The sequence below is a fragment of the Python bivittatus genome, unplaced genomic scaffold (assembly GCF_059951505.1).
Source record: "Python bivittatus isolate LINGU-HERP-01145 unplaced genomic scaffold, Pbiv_v1 ctg000850_np1212, whole genome shotgun sequence".
NCBI classification, from domain to species: domain Eukaryota; kingdom Metazoa; phylum Chordata; class Lepidosauria; order Squamata; family Pythonidae; genus Python; species Python bivittatus.
In genome coordinates this window covers 38,290,227-38,303,761 of record NW_028277112.1, presented here as the reverse complement: position 1 = coordinate 38,303,761, position 13,535 = coordinate 38,290,227, and the positions used below count along the sequence as shown (strand labels likewise).

The 13,535-nt window shown below is 37.4% G+C and overlaps 1 protein-coding gene across 8 annotated transcripts in view; it reads right to left on the bottom strand.

The window, feature by feature from the left end:
• Positions 1-13,535, bottom strand: part of PRUNE2 (prune homolog 2 with BCH domain) — a 141,860-nt gene that overhangs the window by 97,611 nt on the left and 30,714 nt on the right. For all 8 annotated transcript variants that reach the window (XM_088130341.1, XM_088130340.1, XM_088130344.1 and 5 more), the window contains exons 5-6: positions 4,655-4,807; positions 3,711-3,805 (exon numbers count right to left, since the gene is read on the bottom strand). In XM_088130341.1, the coding sequence (XP_087986467.1) occupies positions 3,711-3,805; positions 4,655-4,807 (248 nt within the window). The remainder of the gene's footprint in view (positions 1-3,710; positions 3,806-4,654; positions 4,808-13,535) is intronic.

The window sequence follows — 13,535 nt, the reverse complement described above, 5'->3', positions numbered from 1 at the left end:
ATTAAATCCCTAATGGCCTCTCCTTATTTTTGCAAAAATATGCACAGAAGTCCAGACTATGCAACCATTGAAGTGAATGGTTATTTATTTGCTAAACGAAAGCCCTATGTTTAATGTTCCTTAGACATAAGGTAGTCTGCAAAAGTCACATTCCTACAGCTCCATACATCATTTATTTTACATACCCTAAGTCTTTGTAAGAGGCATCTGGGGAAAGAATTTTTTTTACAAAGTCTGAATTTTATTTCATAAGTCATTACCAAAAGATTAAAGAGAAACGTATTTTTACTGGGTTTTCTAGTTTCAAATCAAATTTCTATAATCAGCCTGAACATCATCTATAAAATAGCATTTAAGGGTTTGTACAGTTGCAATATAAATACAAGGCCTCTCATGTGATTAAAACTATAAAAAACAAAGTCTCCTTATGTCCAGCCCAGCTCCCATTTTATGTCCATACAGTTTTCTTGGTGACAATTAAGAAATGGATTTCCACTGCCTTCTTTTGGGATGTTTTTCAGTTTCTAGCCACTGTATTCTTTGGAAGTCTCCCATCCAAGTACTGACTGTGACGAAACCTGCTTAGTTTCTGAGTCCAGACAAATTCAGCCAAGTGCTGCCAAAACCAATTCCATCCTTTAGAAAAACGGTCAGCTAGATTAGCTTTCCCTGAGGTGGTACCTTATTCAGTGTCATTACCCATCCATAATGCATGTTCCATGTACTGATGTTCCAATATCACAGCTACAATTCTCCAGATGATACAGAAGTTTAAGTTATAGACTTGTGAGCAGAGGGTATTTGATAATGGATCTCTGACTGCCCCATTTATTCTTAGAAGGTGATTACTTAACTAGGAATATGTATGACAGAACAAAATCAAAGTATACTTCCTGCTGTACAACAGATGCATCACAAATTCATTTAAGCCCATTTATGCATGTTAGTAACACACCATGTGTTTTCCACCAGAGATTTGGAAGGCACCTTCACAGCCATTCAGAAGGGCCTTGGGATTTGGCCACTGGGTCATTTGGTCATTGCGTGATAATAATTACTATAATGCTGGTTTACAAGCTATATTTAATAACAATTAGGGTTTTATTAATTCATTATGTTTCTGTGTTATGTTGCAGTTAAGGTAATCAATCAATCAAATCTTTATTATGGTCATAGATCAGCATAGTAGTTAAGGTATTGTTTTGATTATTATTTGTTTTTAACCATTAACTGCCATGTATCCTTGCTGAATATGGCAGGACAAAAATAAAATAAATACATAAATAATACAAGTAAGATACAGGCCAGCAATGAGGACAGCAAATTTTATGCTGTAAACATTGTGCCAACTTGAGGTTAGATGGGCATCCCTTTAATTTATTAATGGGCCAAGGCCTTTAGAATATAGTAACATGACTTAAAATTTGTCAGTACATCCCAACAGTATCTCTTAGGAGAATACTGGAAGTCAACAATAAGAAACATATATTTCTTTTCAGTGAAGTCTGCATAATAAATAAATTCATAGTAATGAAATTTATACTCATCACTGCTAAATGAATTCATTTTTCTATGCAGATCCACTTTGATCCATAAGATCTCAATCCAGGAATTTATAGTTGTGAAAAGCCAGGACTGGCTTTCCCTGAATGGACTCTTATCTGCCCTTGCTACTTTACAGGAAAAACTTTATAGGAAAAACACATTGTTATGAGTATAAATCAATAAGTATATAGACCAGAATGTTCCTGCTCACATAATATGTTCCCTGCATGCTAAATCTCACAAGAGATTGGCTGGGTTCACAAATTCTAAGTCATAAACCATAGTTTACATGCCACAATGGCTGGGTGGACAGAACACATAAAGTCAAACCAAATTGCAGCTTCGGCATGATCCCTAACCATGTGGAACTGATGGGCACATTTAGAAGTCTGAAAACATGTTATGGGCACTCTTAAAAAATTGCTGCCACTCAGTTACCAGATGTTACCAGATGTATACTAATAAGGCAGCTCCACAGCATCACTTCTGCCACATTAGCATGACATATGAACTCAGCCATATAGTTTATAGATTTTCTGTAACTATCAGCTCTGTCAAAAATATACTGTATAACAAGCATTTATAAGAATTTCTACCAAGTAAATAATTACTGAGAATAAAAAACTGAGTGATGGATAAACTTTTACTTTTACCAATATGCAAATAAGGCATTCATTCATAAACTCCTAGTGAACAGATTTTCATTAAAACCTTGATTGGTGTATATATATATGAGAAAGAGATTTTGCAAAAATAGAAAGGTAATTCTAATTGCCTGAGGAAATATTATGAATTTTATTTCTAGGAAAACCAACTTTCCTCTAAAGTCACTTGAATAAAATAGCTCTCATTTTGAAGAGAAGCCCAGGAGAGAACAAGAAAAATATATTCTCAGGGCAAAAAAGATAAAAGGGCAAGACAGAGAACAGTATTTTGACATCCACTGGGGAGAAATTTCCCAAGAAAACTACACTATAGTTTTCATTTCATTCCTCTTTTTACTTCTACTTTTCAGAGCATCACATCAACATTAAACAGACATACAATATTTGACAAGTTTATATTTTGTAATGTTTACACTTGTCCCAAAAAGATACTTAAAACCAAGCAGAATGGCAGATATCAATACTGCAGTGCAATCTATAATACTTAGCAACATGCCCAATAACAAATAATTTTAAATGCCTAAGAAATAAATATGCCAATCACAGTATGTGGTGCATATCTCTTACTATATACCAAATGCCATAATGATAAATATGTATGCAAAACTAATAAATCACTGATATCATGCATTTCCTTAATGGGAAAATTAGAAAAGATGAAAACATTATGTTATTTGGGTGAATGCATAATCCTATTTTTTTTTCAAACAATACTTTATTCATGCTTCCACAGTGATTTCATAAGCAAGCACATTATGACTACATTGGCAAAGGAGGCTCATTGATACCCATGCCTTTCTCTGCTTGGCTGCCTTATAGAAGGTGCTCCCAAGTAACTGAAGAATTATCTTTGTATAATGGCAGTTGTACTATTACTATAATCCTTCAACCTTTGCAACCATAGATAAGGATGGACAGACTACAGATCTGAGCAACTGTATATTATGATATTAAAATCTTGCTTTGCCAATGCCGTTGGTTCTGAAATGTCAGGATTAATTTTCCTGATCCTTGTTACTTTCAAAACTTTAATTGGAGATGATAGAGGTTAATCTGGGACTTTTTGCATGGAAGCATATACATGACTCTTTGTAAGATTAGTGCTGGGTTGCCATTCCCTCATTACTATCTCTTTATATGTATACAGACATACACAATAGAAAAAATAGTAATGATAAATGCTAGCCACAAGCCACCCTCTATGGATTTAGTTAGGAAATGTACCTACTAGGCCCTAAAGGGCTTTCTGCAATCTACAGTCTTGACAACTATAGATACAATGATTCAGGCCTCATGTTGTCTGGAGATTCTGAGAGTTGTAGTCCAATATATTTCAAATGTACAAACTGGAAAAAGCTATTCTAGAATATTAGCAACACAAATTAAGTAAAAAGAAATCCATCAACAGTTTTAAAAATCCATATAGCAATGAAAAAAAAGAATAAGAAACTACTTTTCAAGTAACTTTAAACCCCTGCCCCCAGTTTGCTTTCTCCTTACCTCTAAATTGATATATATGGTACTAACTGCTACTTTTATTTCTCCATCTGACACTTCTTTGAGATCCTTGACCAAAGCTTCTTCAATCCTCAGCTCTGTGGAACAGATAGAAAATTATTCATTTTTGCTTAAAATCATTTCTCCTAAGTGTATGTTTCTGTGTGTGTACACGCACATGCACAAGAGAGAGAGAGAGAAATCCCTACTTTTGTTCCAGGGAAACATGATAATTCAAAAGCCCTTTGATATCAATAAGATTCATCTATACTTGATCAGTGCTTAGATAAAACTGGTTGACCAAAAGTATTTATCAATGCAAACATAATAAGAACCTGTTGGAATATAGTTCCTTTCTGATCAAGAACAATTTCTGTAATATAAAGATTATGAGACAGAGGAAAAAGAGAAAGGCAGTGGCTTTACAGGAATCTCACATTTTCTCTGTAGTCAGATCATATTTGTTGTTTGGTGTGTTACTTAAATATGTTTTCATATACAGATCCAGTGAATAGCAACCCACTGCAGAGAGAGCTGCATTAGCACTGGGGGACAGAGAAGATGGAGTCCATGGTATGTCTGCACTTCAGGACTTTGTGGACCTGGCTTCCAATATATTAAATATATGACTTATATCTAGACATACCACCCTCCAGATATTTTTCCAACTATCTTCTACCCCATGTATAGTAGCAACATTTTGATGTAATAAATGAACAGTTCTGAATGACTGGTCCTGAGCCAACATAGAGGAAAATAAGCCAAATATATGGAGATATATCCCATGTCTCATGTTGTCTAGATTATAGCCAAAATTCAGACTAGGAACTAAATCAGCAGTTACCACTCACTATTCCAATAAATGTAAAAGTCCAGCAGACATTTAATGAGAAAGTATCAGACAGCTCAAATAAAGATAAAAGGGAAAAATTAAAATAATGCTGTACCATCAGCATGCAACTGAGCCTCCTGAAGGAAGGTGATAATGTCTTTTCGGGGTAAAAGTTCTGGAAATTTCTCCTCCAAACGTGAAAGAACTTGTTCCTGTTCTTCAGGAATTTTGAGGGCATCTTCATCCATTACTTTTGAGAGAATGCTCCCTGCAGTTTTAAAAAAAGAAATTAATTCATTAAAAAAGACAACTATTACAATTATCTCATTAAATAATGTAAATAATTATTTTTAAAAATAGCTATCTATATTTTTTTTAATTATTCAAAATAATTAAAAATTGGTTCAAAATAGGGAAAGGAGTACGACAAGGCTGTATACTGTCACCCTGCTTATTTAACCTATATGCAGAGTACATCGTGAGAAATGCCAGGCTGGAAGAATCACAAGCCGGAATTAAGATTGCAGGGAGAAACATCAATAACCTCAGATATGCAGATGATACCACCCTAATGGCAGAAAGTGAAGAAGAACTAAAGAGCCTCTTGATGAGGGTGAAAGAGGAGAGTGCGAAAGCTGGCTTGAAACTCAACATTAAAAAAACTAAGATCATGGCATCTGGACCCATCAATTCCTGGCAAATAGAAGGGGTAGAAATGGAAGCAGTAACAGACTTCATTTATTTGGGCTCCAAGATCACCGCAGACGGAGACTGCAGCCATGAAATTAAAAGATGCTTGCTCCTTGGGAGGACAGCTATGGCAAACCTAGATAGCATATCAAAAAGCAGAGATGTCACCTTGCCGACAAAGATCCGCATAGTCAAAGCTATGGTTTTTCCAGTAGTAATGTATGGCTGTGAGAGCTGGACCATAAAGAAGGTTGAGCGCCAAAGAATTGATGCCTTTGAACTGTGGTGCTGGAGAGTCCCCTGGGCTGCTAGGAGGTCAAACCAGTCAATCTTAAAGGAAATCAACCCTGATTGCTCATTGGAAGGATTGATAATGAAGCTCAAGCTCAGATACTTTGGTCACCTAATGCAAAGAGAGGACTCTTTGGAAAAGACCCTGATGCTGGGAAAGATTGAAGGCAAAAGGAGAAGAGGACGGCAGAGGATGAGATGGTTAGATAGCATCACTGAAGCAATGAGCATGAAACTGAACAACCTCAGGGAGGCAGTGAAGGACAGGAAGGCCTGGCGCGATATGGTTCATGGGGTCACAAAGAGTTGGACACGACTTAATGACTGAACAACAGCAACAATCTATAATTTTGTTTTCATTCTTTATTATTACTAGCAGTTTATGTGTCACATTTATTCAAGCTTATTATTTCTCTTTTTAATATCCCCATTCCCATAAATTATCTTCTCACCACCAAGAAATAATCATTTGCTTTTAACCTGGAAAAATGTACCTTCAAAGCCACAGTCCAGGGAATACTGCAATTAGCTTTGTGTGATCCCAGTAATTTAGAGGTTTCCCCTCAAACAATAGTGACTGTATGCTGCTTGTTAACTTATGAGATAAACTATTGGATAAATTAAAAATCCAGTTAGTAATATAAAAATATCTATACATGCCTAAAATGGATTGCTTGATGATATTATAGTACCAATGTCTGGCAATGCAGAAAAAAAAAAGGGGAAAAAAATCCTTTAGGCTACCTAATAATTAATATTTCTTTTGAGTGAATTAAGAGTTTTTCCCAAACTGTAATTTCCCTACCTACCATATAACATTATTAAAATAATTTGTGCAAATAAGAATATAACAATATATATTAATAGGTTACATTAAAAACCAAGGGACATTTCTGAAGGTTTAAGTACCTGTATTATTTATGTATTAAATGTGTTGGCTGCTCAGCTCCAAAATGACTCTGAGTGAATTAACCTTTAAACTGCTAGGAGTTTATTGCATATTAAATGTTTTAGGTTTTCCACAATACCATCATGAAAGGCAGACTTTTCAATATAAGACCATTTATTCAGACTATTTTGCTACCTAGCTCAGTAATGTTCCATTTTTCCAGGCAGCAGTTTCTCTGTTAAAGCTTTTTTTCATCATTCACTATTTACTCATTTTAATCAATTGGGCTTTTGTACTTTGCATCCCACCCAGCTGTAGTTTTCTGTGGTTTAATTTCTATTCATGTTTGGAAAAAAAACACAAAACTCTTAATACTCTCAGATGATGATATATGATAGATAGGTACATATATATGCATTAGGGTCCCCTAAATAAATGAATAAACAAACAAACTAGGAATTGTTTACATGCATGAAATTGATCAAGTCTGTAGTGAAGAACAGAAATTAACCTTCCTTCCTCCCTGTTAAAATAACTGCTATTTTCCACACAGGGAGAAATCTATAATACTGTATAATAAGTGATTTGTAAACCACTTAAAGATAAAAAATGGCAGTAGACCATAAATTATCTCTACAGGGCCAAGAGCCACTTTTAGGCAATTTTAAGTGTTGAATTCTTCCCAATCCACTATCCACCTACCCCCAGCAAACCAGTGCAGTCTTCCACTGATCTATATAGCTCTGCATCTGTCAATGACTTTTTTGCAACTATGGTAGAACCTCATTATAGATGTCCCATGTCATGTCAAGTTTGATCTTGTGGCAACACAACTGGAACACCAACTCACATTGATGGATAGAGTTCATAGGCGTGTATCCTTTCTCCTGACAGGCTTGTACAAGGTGATTGATCATACGGACACTATAATCCAATTTTCTCAATTACGGTACACTCCAGATATTCTGGGACTACAGCTCCCTACCTCAACACAACTGGAGGATACCAGGTTGGAGAAGGCTAATTTGAAACCTTGTAAGTAATAAATACCACTTGAACCATTTTCATAATCATTGGAAACAAATGCAGGTTGAACAAAATTGTAAGTGCTCCAAAAAGAAAACCCCAATCTGTCAGAATTTGGACCTGTGGAAGTTACCCAACACTTATCAAATGTAGCTGAACACCGAATCAGTTGCAACACTTTAGTTTTGCTGTGTCTACAGTATATATGACATTGCCAAGATTTTTGAATGATGCTATAGTGATCATAGATAAGGACAGTTCATACCAACAGGTCTTTAAGTGATTACAAATACTGTATAGAGAAGTTTGAGGGCATCATTGTATGTAAATTCACATCAATGCCCAAAATTGCTTTAGGCCACTTAAACTAGCTTAGAGATCAAAACGCCAAAATCACCCAACTCCCCTCTACTGGGTAACCTTCTGAGAAATATGCTAAGAAAAAAGAAAAAGCAGATAATATCAAATAGTTTAAAGTATTGGATTCAAATTACCAAGTAAAACAACAAAGGCTCATTAGTTTAGAATTAAAGCTGGCAAGAATATCAGCACTGATTTGTGAGCCTAATTGTACATAAAAAAGAAGATAAAGAAGGCTATGCTTCAATACAGCTATGGTACCATTATTTGATTAATTTTATTTTAATGTATTACTTGTCAACACAATGTAATTAAGTAATTGATAGTGAATTGAGCAATAATTGCACAACAGCTTTTGCCAAGTCAGTTTAGAATGTCAATTAAGATGAGACATACATTCTTGAACTACCTAACTGTGGGGCTGGCCCTGCCATTAGGCAGGGTGTTCGCTGTTCCATCAGGCAGCAGAGACGAAATGCAAAGAATCTTCCAAACTTACCTGTTCCACTCCTCTCTTACTTAACCAGCCAGTTGGCTGCTGTAATGTTGCTTTCTGCCTCTCTCCCTTTCCAGCCCAAGAGGGGTTCGGAGAGAGGTCAGGAAAGGCAGAAGGGAAGCACTTCATTCCTATGGCGGGAAAGGGTTGCTAGTTAGCAGGCAAATAAACAAGGTAAGCATGGGTTGAGCAGGAGAAGGGAAGGGCTGTGGGCAAGGCAGGTTCTCCTACCTTCAGCAGGATTTTTATTTCACAAAATTGGCATTCCTAATTATCACACTGGGTCAAATAATGAAGTATTTTTTAAACACCTTATTAAAATAAATAAAAATGTACACTGCATGTGACATAATCACATTTGTAACTGAGGTAAGTTTTTTATTGTGCAATTGTTCCACCCCAATTAAAATTTGCAGGGGGAGGGGCAAATATTATTGCCTACCATGTGGGTGCAGAAGAATACATTGAATATAATAATGTATTTCAAATCTCAATAATAGGGGTCTTAACTGCCCAATCTGTCACCAGATAGGCCTTCACAAAAAAGTGTGAGGAGGTGTTTAAAACTCAAGAGCTGTAAAAAGAACCCAACTGCATTAGCCACATGAACTGAGTTCTCTAAGAGATCTCACAGCTAGGGAACTAACGAAAATATAGAAAGAACCTGTTTCATCACACCAACCAAAGTAAGTTTCACTAACCCAAATTCAACTTCATAGAGCAACTTATGTAAGCCCAAAAGCAATAGTTTAAAGAGATCATCCTCTCCTGCTTTAGTTTACCATATATGGTATTTCTAAAAATATTGCATACCTATCTGCTTGGTCTCTCAGTGGCTTTTGATACCATCAATCATGGTATCCTCCTGGACCAGCTCCAGGGATTGGGGGTGGGCGGCACTGTATTGTGCTTGTTCACCTCTTTTCTCTGGGGTCGATACCAGTCAGTGGTGATTGTGGGGAAGAGATCCTGCCCTCAGCCCCTACTATGTGTTCGGTAATGTGCTCTACATGGGGCTGCCCTTGAAGAGTATCCAGAAGCTTCAGCTGGTGCAGTTATGGGTGCTCCTAGAACGGCACACATTACACATCTGCTCCATGAGCTGCATTGGTTGCCAGTTTGCTTTCAGGTCCAATTCAAGGTGCTGGTTTTGATCTTTAAAACCCTTCACGGCATGGGGCCAGGTTATTGGAGAGACCACCTCTTCCCAATTACATCTACTCATCCTATCAGATCCGGCAGAAGAGGTATGTTGCGGGTCCCGTCTGCTAAAAAGCTACATCTGGTATAGGGCAAAACAGAAACTATACTTGTTTCTGTTTCATATTCCCAGAATGCTAAAGATCTTAAACTTTTTTTTTTTCCACTTTGGTGCCCAGCTGCTGTTTCTGCTTTCCAAGGAGTCACTAGAAAGGATAGAACAGAACTGCCAGCCCTTTCCAATCATATTTATATACTTAACATGTTTCTTTTGCCACAAAAGAAGATTATAATTACAGTTAGGATCAGAAATTTTGGAACAAGGGTAACTGTTTTGGCATTTGGCCTCTGTACACCACCACATTGAAATTGAAAGGAAACACATCAGATGGGAGCAAAGTCAGGACTTTCAGCTGTAATTCAAGGGGTTTGACAAAAATGGGGCACTAACCATTCAGGAAGTACAGCCAGTTGCATACACACACACACATTGTTGGTGGCTCATAAGTAATGGAACAAATGGCTGACAAGCAGCTACATGGCCAAGTGTGGCCTGTTTCCTGGGTACCCCATGACCAATCAAGCAGATAAAAGGCCTGGAGGTGGTTCTGAGTGTTACATTTACATTTGGTAGCTGTTCACTGGAACTCTCTACATGAGGTCCAAAGAGGTCCCCATGTGAGTGAAGGAGGCCATCATTAGGCTGAGAAAACAAAATAAACCCATCAGAAAGATAACAAGAACATTGGGAGTGGCCAATACAACAATTTGGAACATCCTGAAAAAGAAGGAATTAACTGGCAAGCTCAGCAACAGCAAAAGGCCTGGAAAACCATGGAAGACAACTAAAGTGGATGACCACAGAATTCTGCTCATGGTGAAGAGGAGCCCTTTTACAACATCTAGCCAGCTCAAGAATGCTCTTGAGGAGGTAGGCATGTCATTGTCAACATCTACACTCAAGAGACGGCTTTATGAATGTAAATACAGAGGCTTCACAACAAGGTGCAAACCACTGGTAACACTCAAGAACAGAAAGGCCAGATTAGACTTTGCCAGCAAACACCTAAAAAAGCCTGCCCAGTTCTGGAATAAGATTCTTTGGACTGATGAAACCAAGATTAACTTGCACCAGAATGATGGGAAGAGAAAAGTAAGGAGAAGGAAAGGAACAGCTCATGACCCAAAGCATACCACATCATCTGTCAAACATGGTAGAGGCAGTGTTATGGCATAGGCATGTGTGGCTGCCAATGGAACCAGGTCACTGGTGTTTATTGATGACCTGACTGCTAATAAAAGCAGCAGGATGAATTCTGAAGTGTATAGGGCTATACTTTCTGCTCAGCCAAATGCTGCCAAACTGATAGGACGCTGCTTCATATTGCAGATGGATAATGACTCAAAACATACAGCAAAAGCTACCCAAGAGTTTCTCAAGGCAAAGAAGTGGGATGTTCTTCAATGGCCAAGTCAGTCACTTGATCTCAACCCAATAGAGCATGCTTTTCACTTACTGAAGACAAGACTGAAGGCAGAAAGACCCACAAACAAGCAGCAGCTGAAGGCAGCTGCAGTAAGGGCCTGGCAAAGCATCTCGAGGGAGGAAACTCAGCATTTGGTCATGTCCATGGGTTCCAGACTTCAGGCAGTCATTGACTGCAAAAGATTTTCATCTAGGTATTAAAGGCGATCCTTATGTTTGTCATGATGTTGGTTTGTTCCATTACTTATGAGCCACCAATGATGGGGGTATGTGTATGCCACTGGCTGTACTTCCTGAATGGTTAGTGCCCCACTTTTGTCAAACCCCTTGAATTACAGTTGAAAGTCCTGACTTCACTCCCATCTGATGCGTTTCCTTTCAACTTCAATGTGGTGGTGTACAGAGGCCAAATGCCAAAACAGTTACCCTTGTTCCAATATTTCTGGTCCTGACTGTATACTGCTATGATTTGGTAGTTTGTTGTCAAAGCACCAAATAAAGGTGGTACAATTTTGAGGGCTTTGAAGGTTGATGCAGTCTATGGTGTGAGCTGACCATCTTGTGCTATGACAAAAATACACATTAGAAAATCAGTGTTCCCATTCTATAAGCACATCTCAATAATTGTAGTTCTGACTGTGATTATGAAAAGCACATCAGGATCTAAAGAGATAATATGAATTATGGCAGCCATACAGCACCACAGATTTGTTATCAGTATCTCCAGACAAGTTCACGGATGGCTCCAGTTTTACCACTGAAGTAAGTTCAACATGCTCATTTTCACAGAATTAGAGGTTTCCAAGGGCAGGGCATGTGACAATAAGCAGCCATTGCCTTTGGGAATCTCACACCAAGCCAGAGTCAATAGCTAAGTAACTCTCAAAAGCTAGAGTATGTGATGGCAAAACTATCTGATAGAGAATATCACAGTATCCTTGCATAATGGACAAGGGTACTTAACCCTTGGATTTCTTTTCATGATTTTGGCAAGGGAGAAAACATTTGCCTTCATTACCTGATAACCTCTACAAAATCAATGATGTAATTCATTTTGTTTTTTATAACCATATAGAAAAGTTAAGAATTTCCTGATCATCTATTTCACCAACAAGATATTTAAGAGGCAGGTTGTCTTCCCAAACTCCTTAAAAAGAAACATTTTATACACATATACTCAAGACAAGCTGCTAAAATAATAACGGAATCTCCGTCATTACGTTATTTGACAACCGGATGGCATTTTTGGCCTGCAGTTTATTTGTACTGCAACATGAATCACAATAATATTTTCCTCGCTTAAATTTGCTCTATTTACATGTTACAATCTGTGCATCTTGTGGTATCCTTCATGGCCTCATATAAGTAAACAGAAGAGAATGCACGACCCAAGATACCTGACAATCAGTTACCGAATTATATCCTTGACAGCTGGCTGCAACCAAAAATCTAATGATTCAGCAATTTAATGGATCCTGAGTTTGGCAAGAGTCCCCTAGTAGTTATCTCTAGGGAAATAAAATGATACAGGCTCAGATCCCTGGCAGGTTTTCTAATTGTTTGCTTCTGGCATAAATCCAGAAATGAAGGCAGCCTCAAGTAACAGCAGAGCCTGTCTCGAAGTCTAGTGATTCTTGAGGCAGGTTTGCTAAAGTCTACTGGGAAGAATTAATTTATTGTGTAGATGGAGAATTGGCAAGAGTACCAATGAAAAGCAGAGCTTTAAAACAACTTTAAATATGAAACCTACCTCACATAATAATTACCTCTGCACATACTGTATAGGATTTTCTCAGTTCGCAGCATTGCTTGAGGCATTTGGAAGGCGAGCCCCATCTCTGCACTTATTTTTCTGAATCATATTGATTCACTTTTCTTTTTTTTTAAGGTAAATTGTGTGGGAGAGGAAGAATGTCCACTTGTATTCAGGTCTGTTCATTCATTTGATTACATTGCTTCCTTTATCTGCTGCAGCTTCCGTACTGCTCCTCTCCCCAACTATAGCTTGTTCACCTTCTTAAAACGATTTAGCCAAACAGTAAATCATACAGTGAATGCAATTATGCCATTCTCTGTAGCAAATCAAATTTATCAATCCCTGAGCAAAATCTATTCAAAATGAAGGCAAAGGCAACATTTCCAAAATAAGTTAGCAATTCCTTTTACCCCCTTTGGCTGTAATTTTCCAGAGAAAAGGCACCTTGCAGGGCTGATAAAATTATGACAGTTATTATGATTATATTCTTAGTCCTTCTGTGTTTGCTTTTCAGGAATGCTCTTCTCTTTTTTAAAAAGCTAAGATTTTCACTTATTCTTTTCTATGCTTCTACAGCTACTTTTTGTTTCATTGTTACAGAAATAGCCTCACTTTACCTTCCTCATGCATTGATTTATCTTTTCCAGTTATATAATCTATATGTTTCCTGGACATGTACAGCATCACAGTGCAGAAACACTTGCCAATTTTGCTGATATCTCTCTGCAAAATCTATCTGAATAGGGAACACTTTATACATAGACAACAATATTGTACTATATGTAGCATGGAGGAAGTGTTT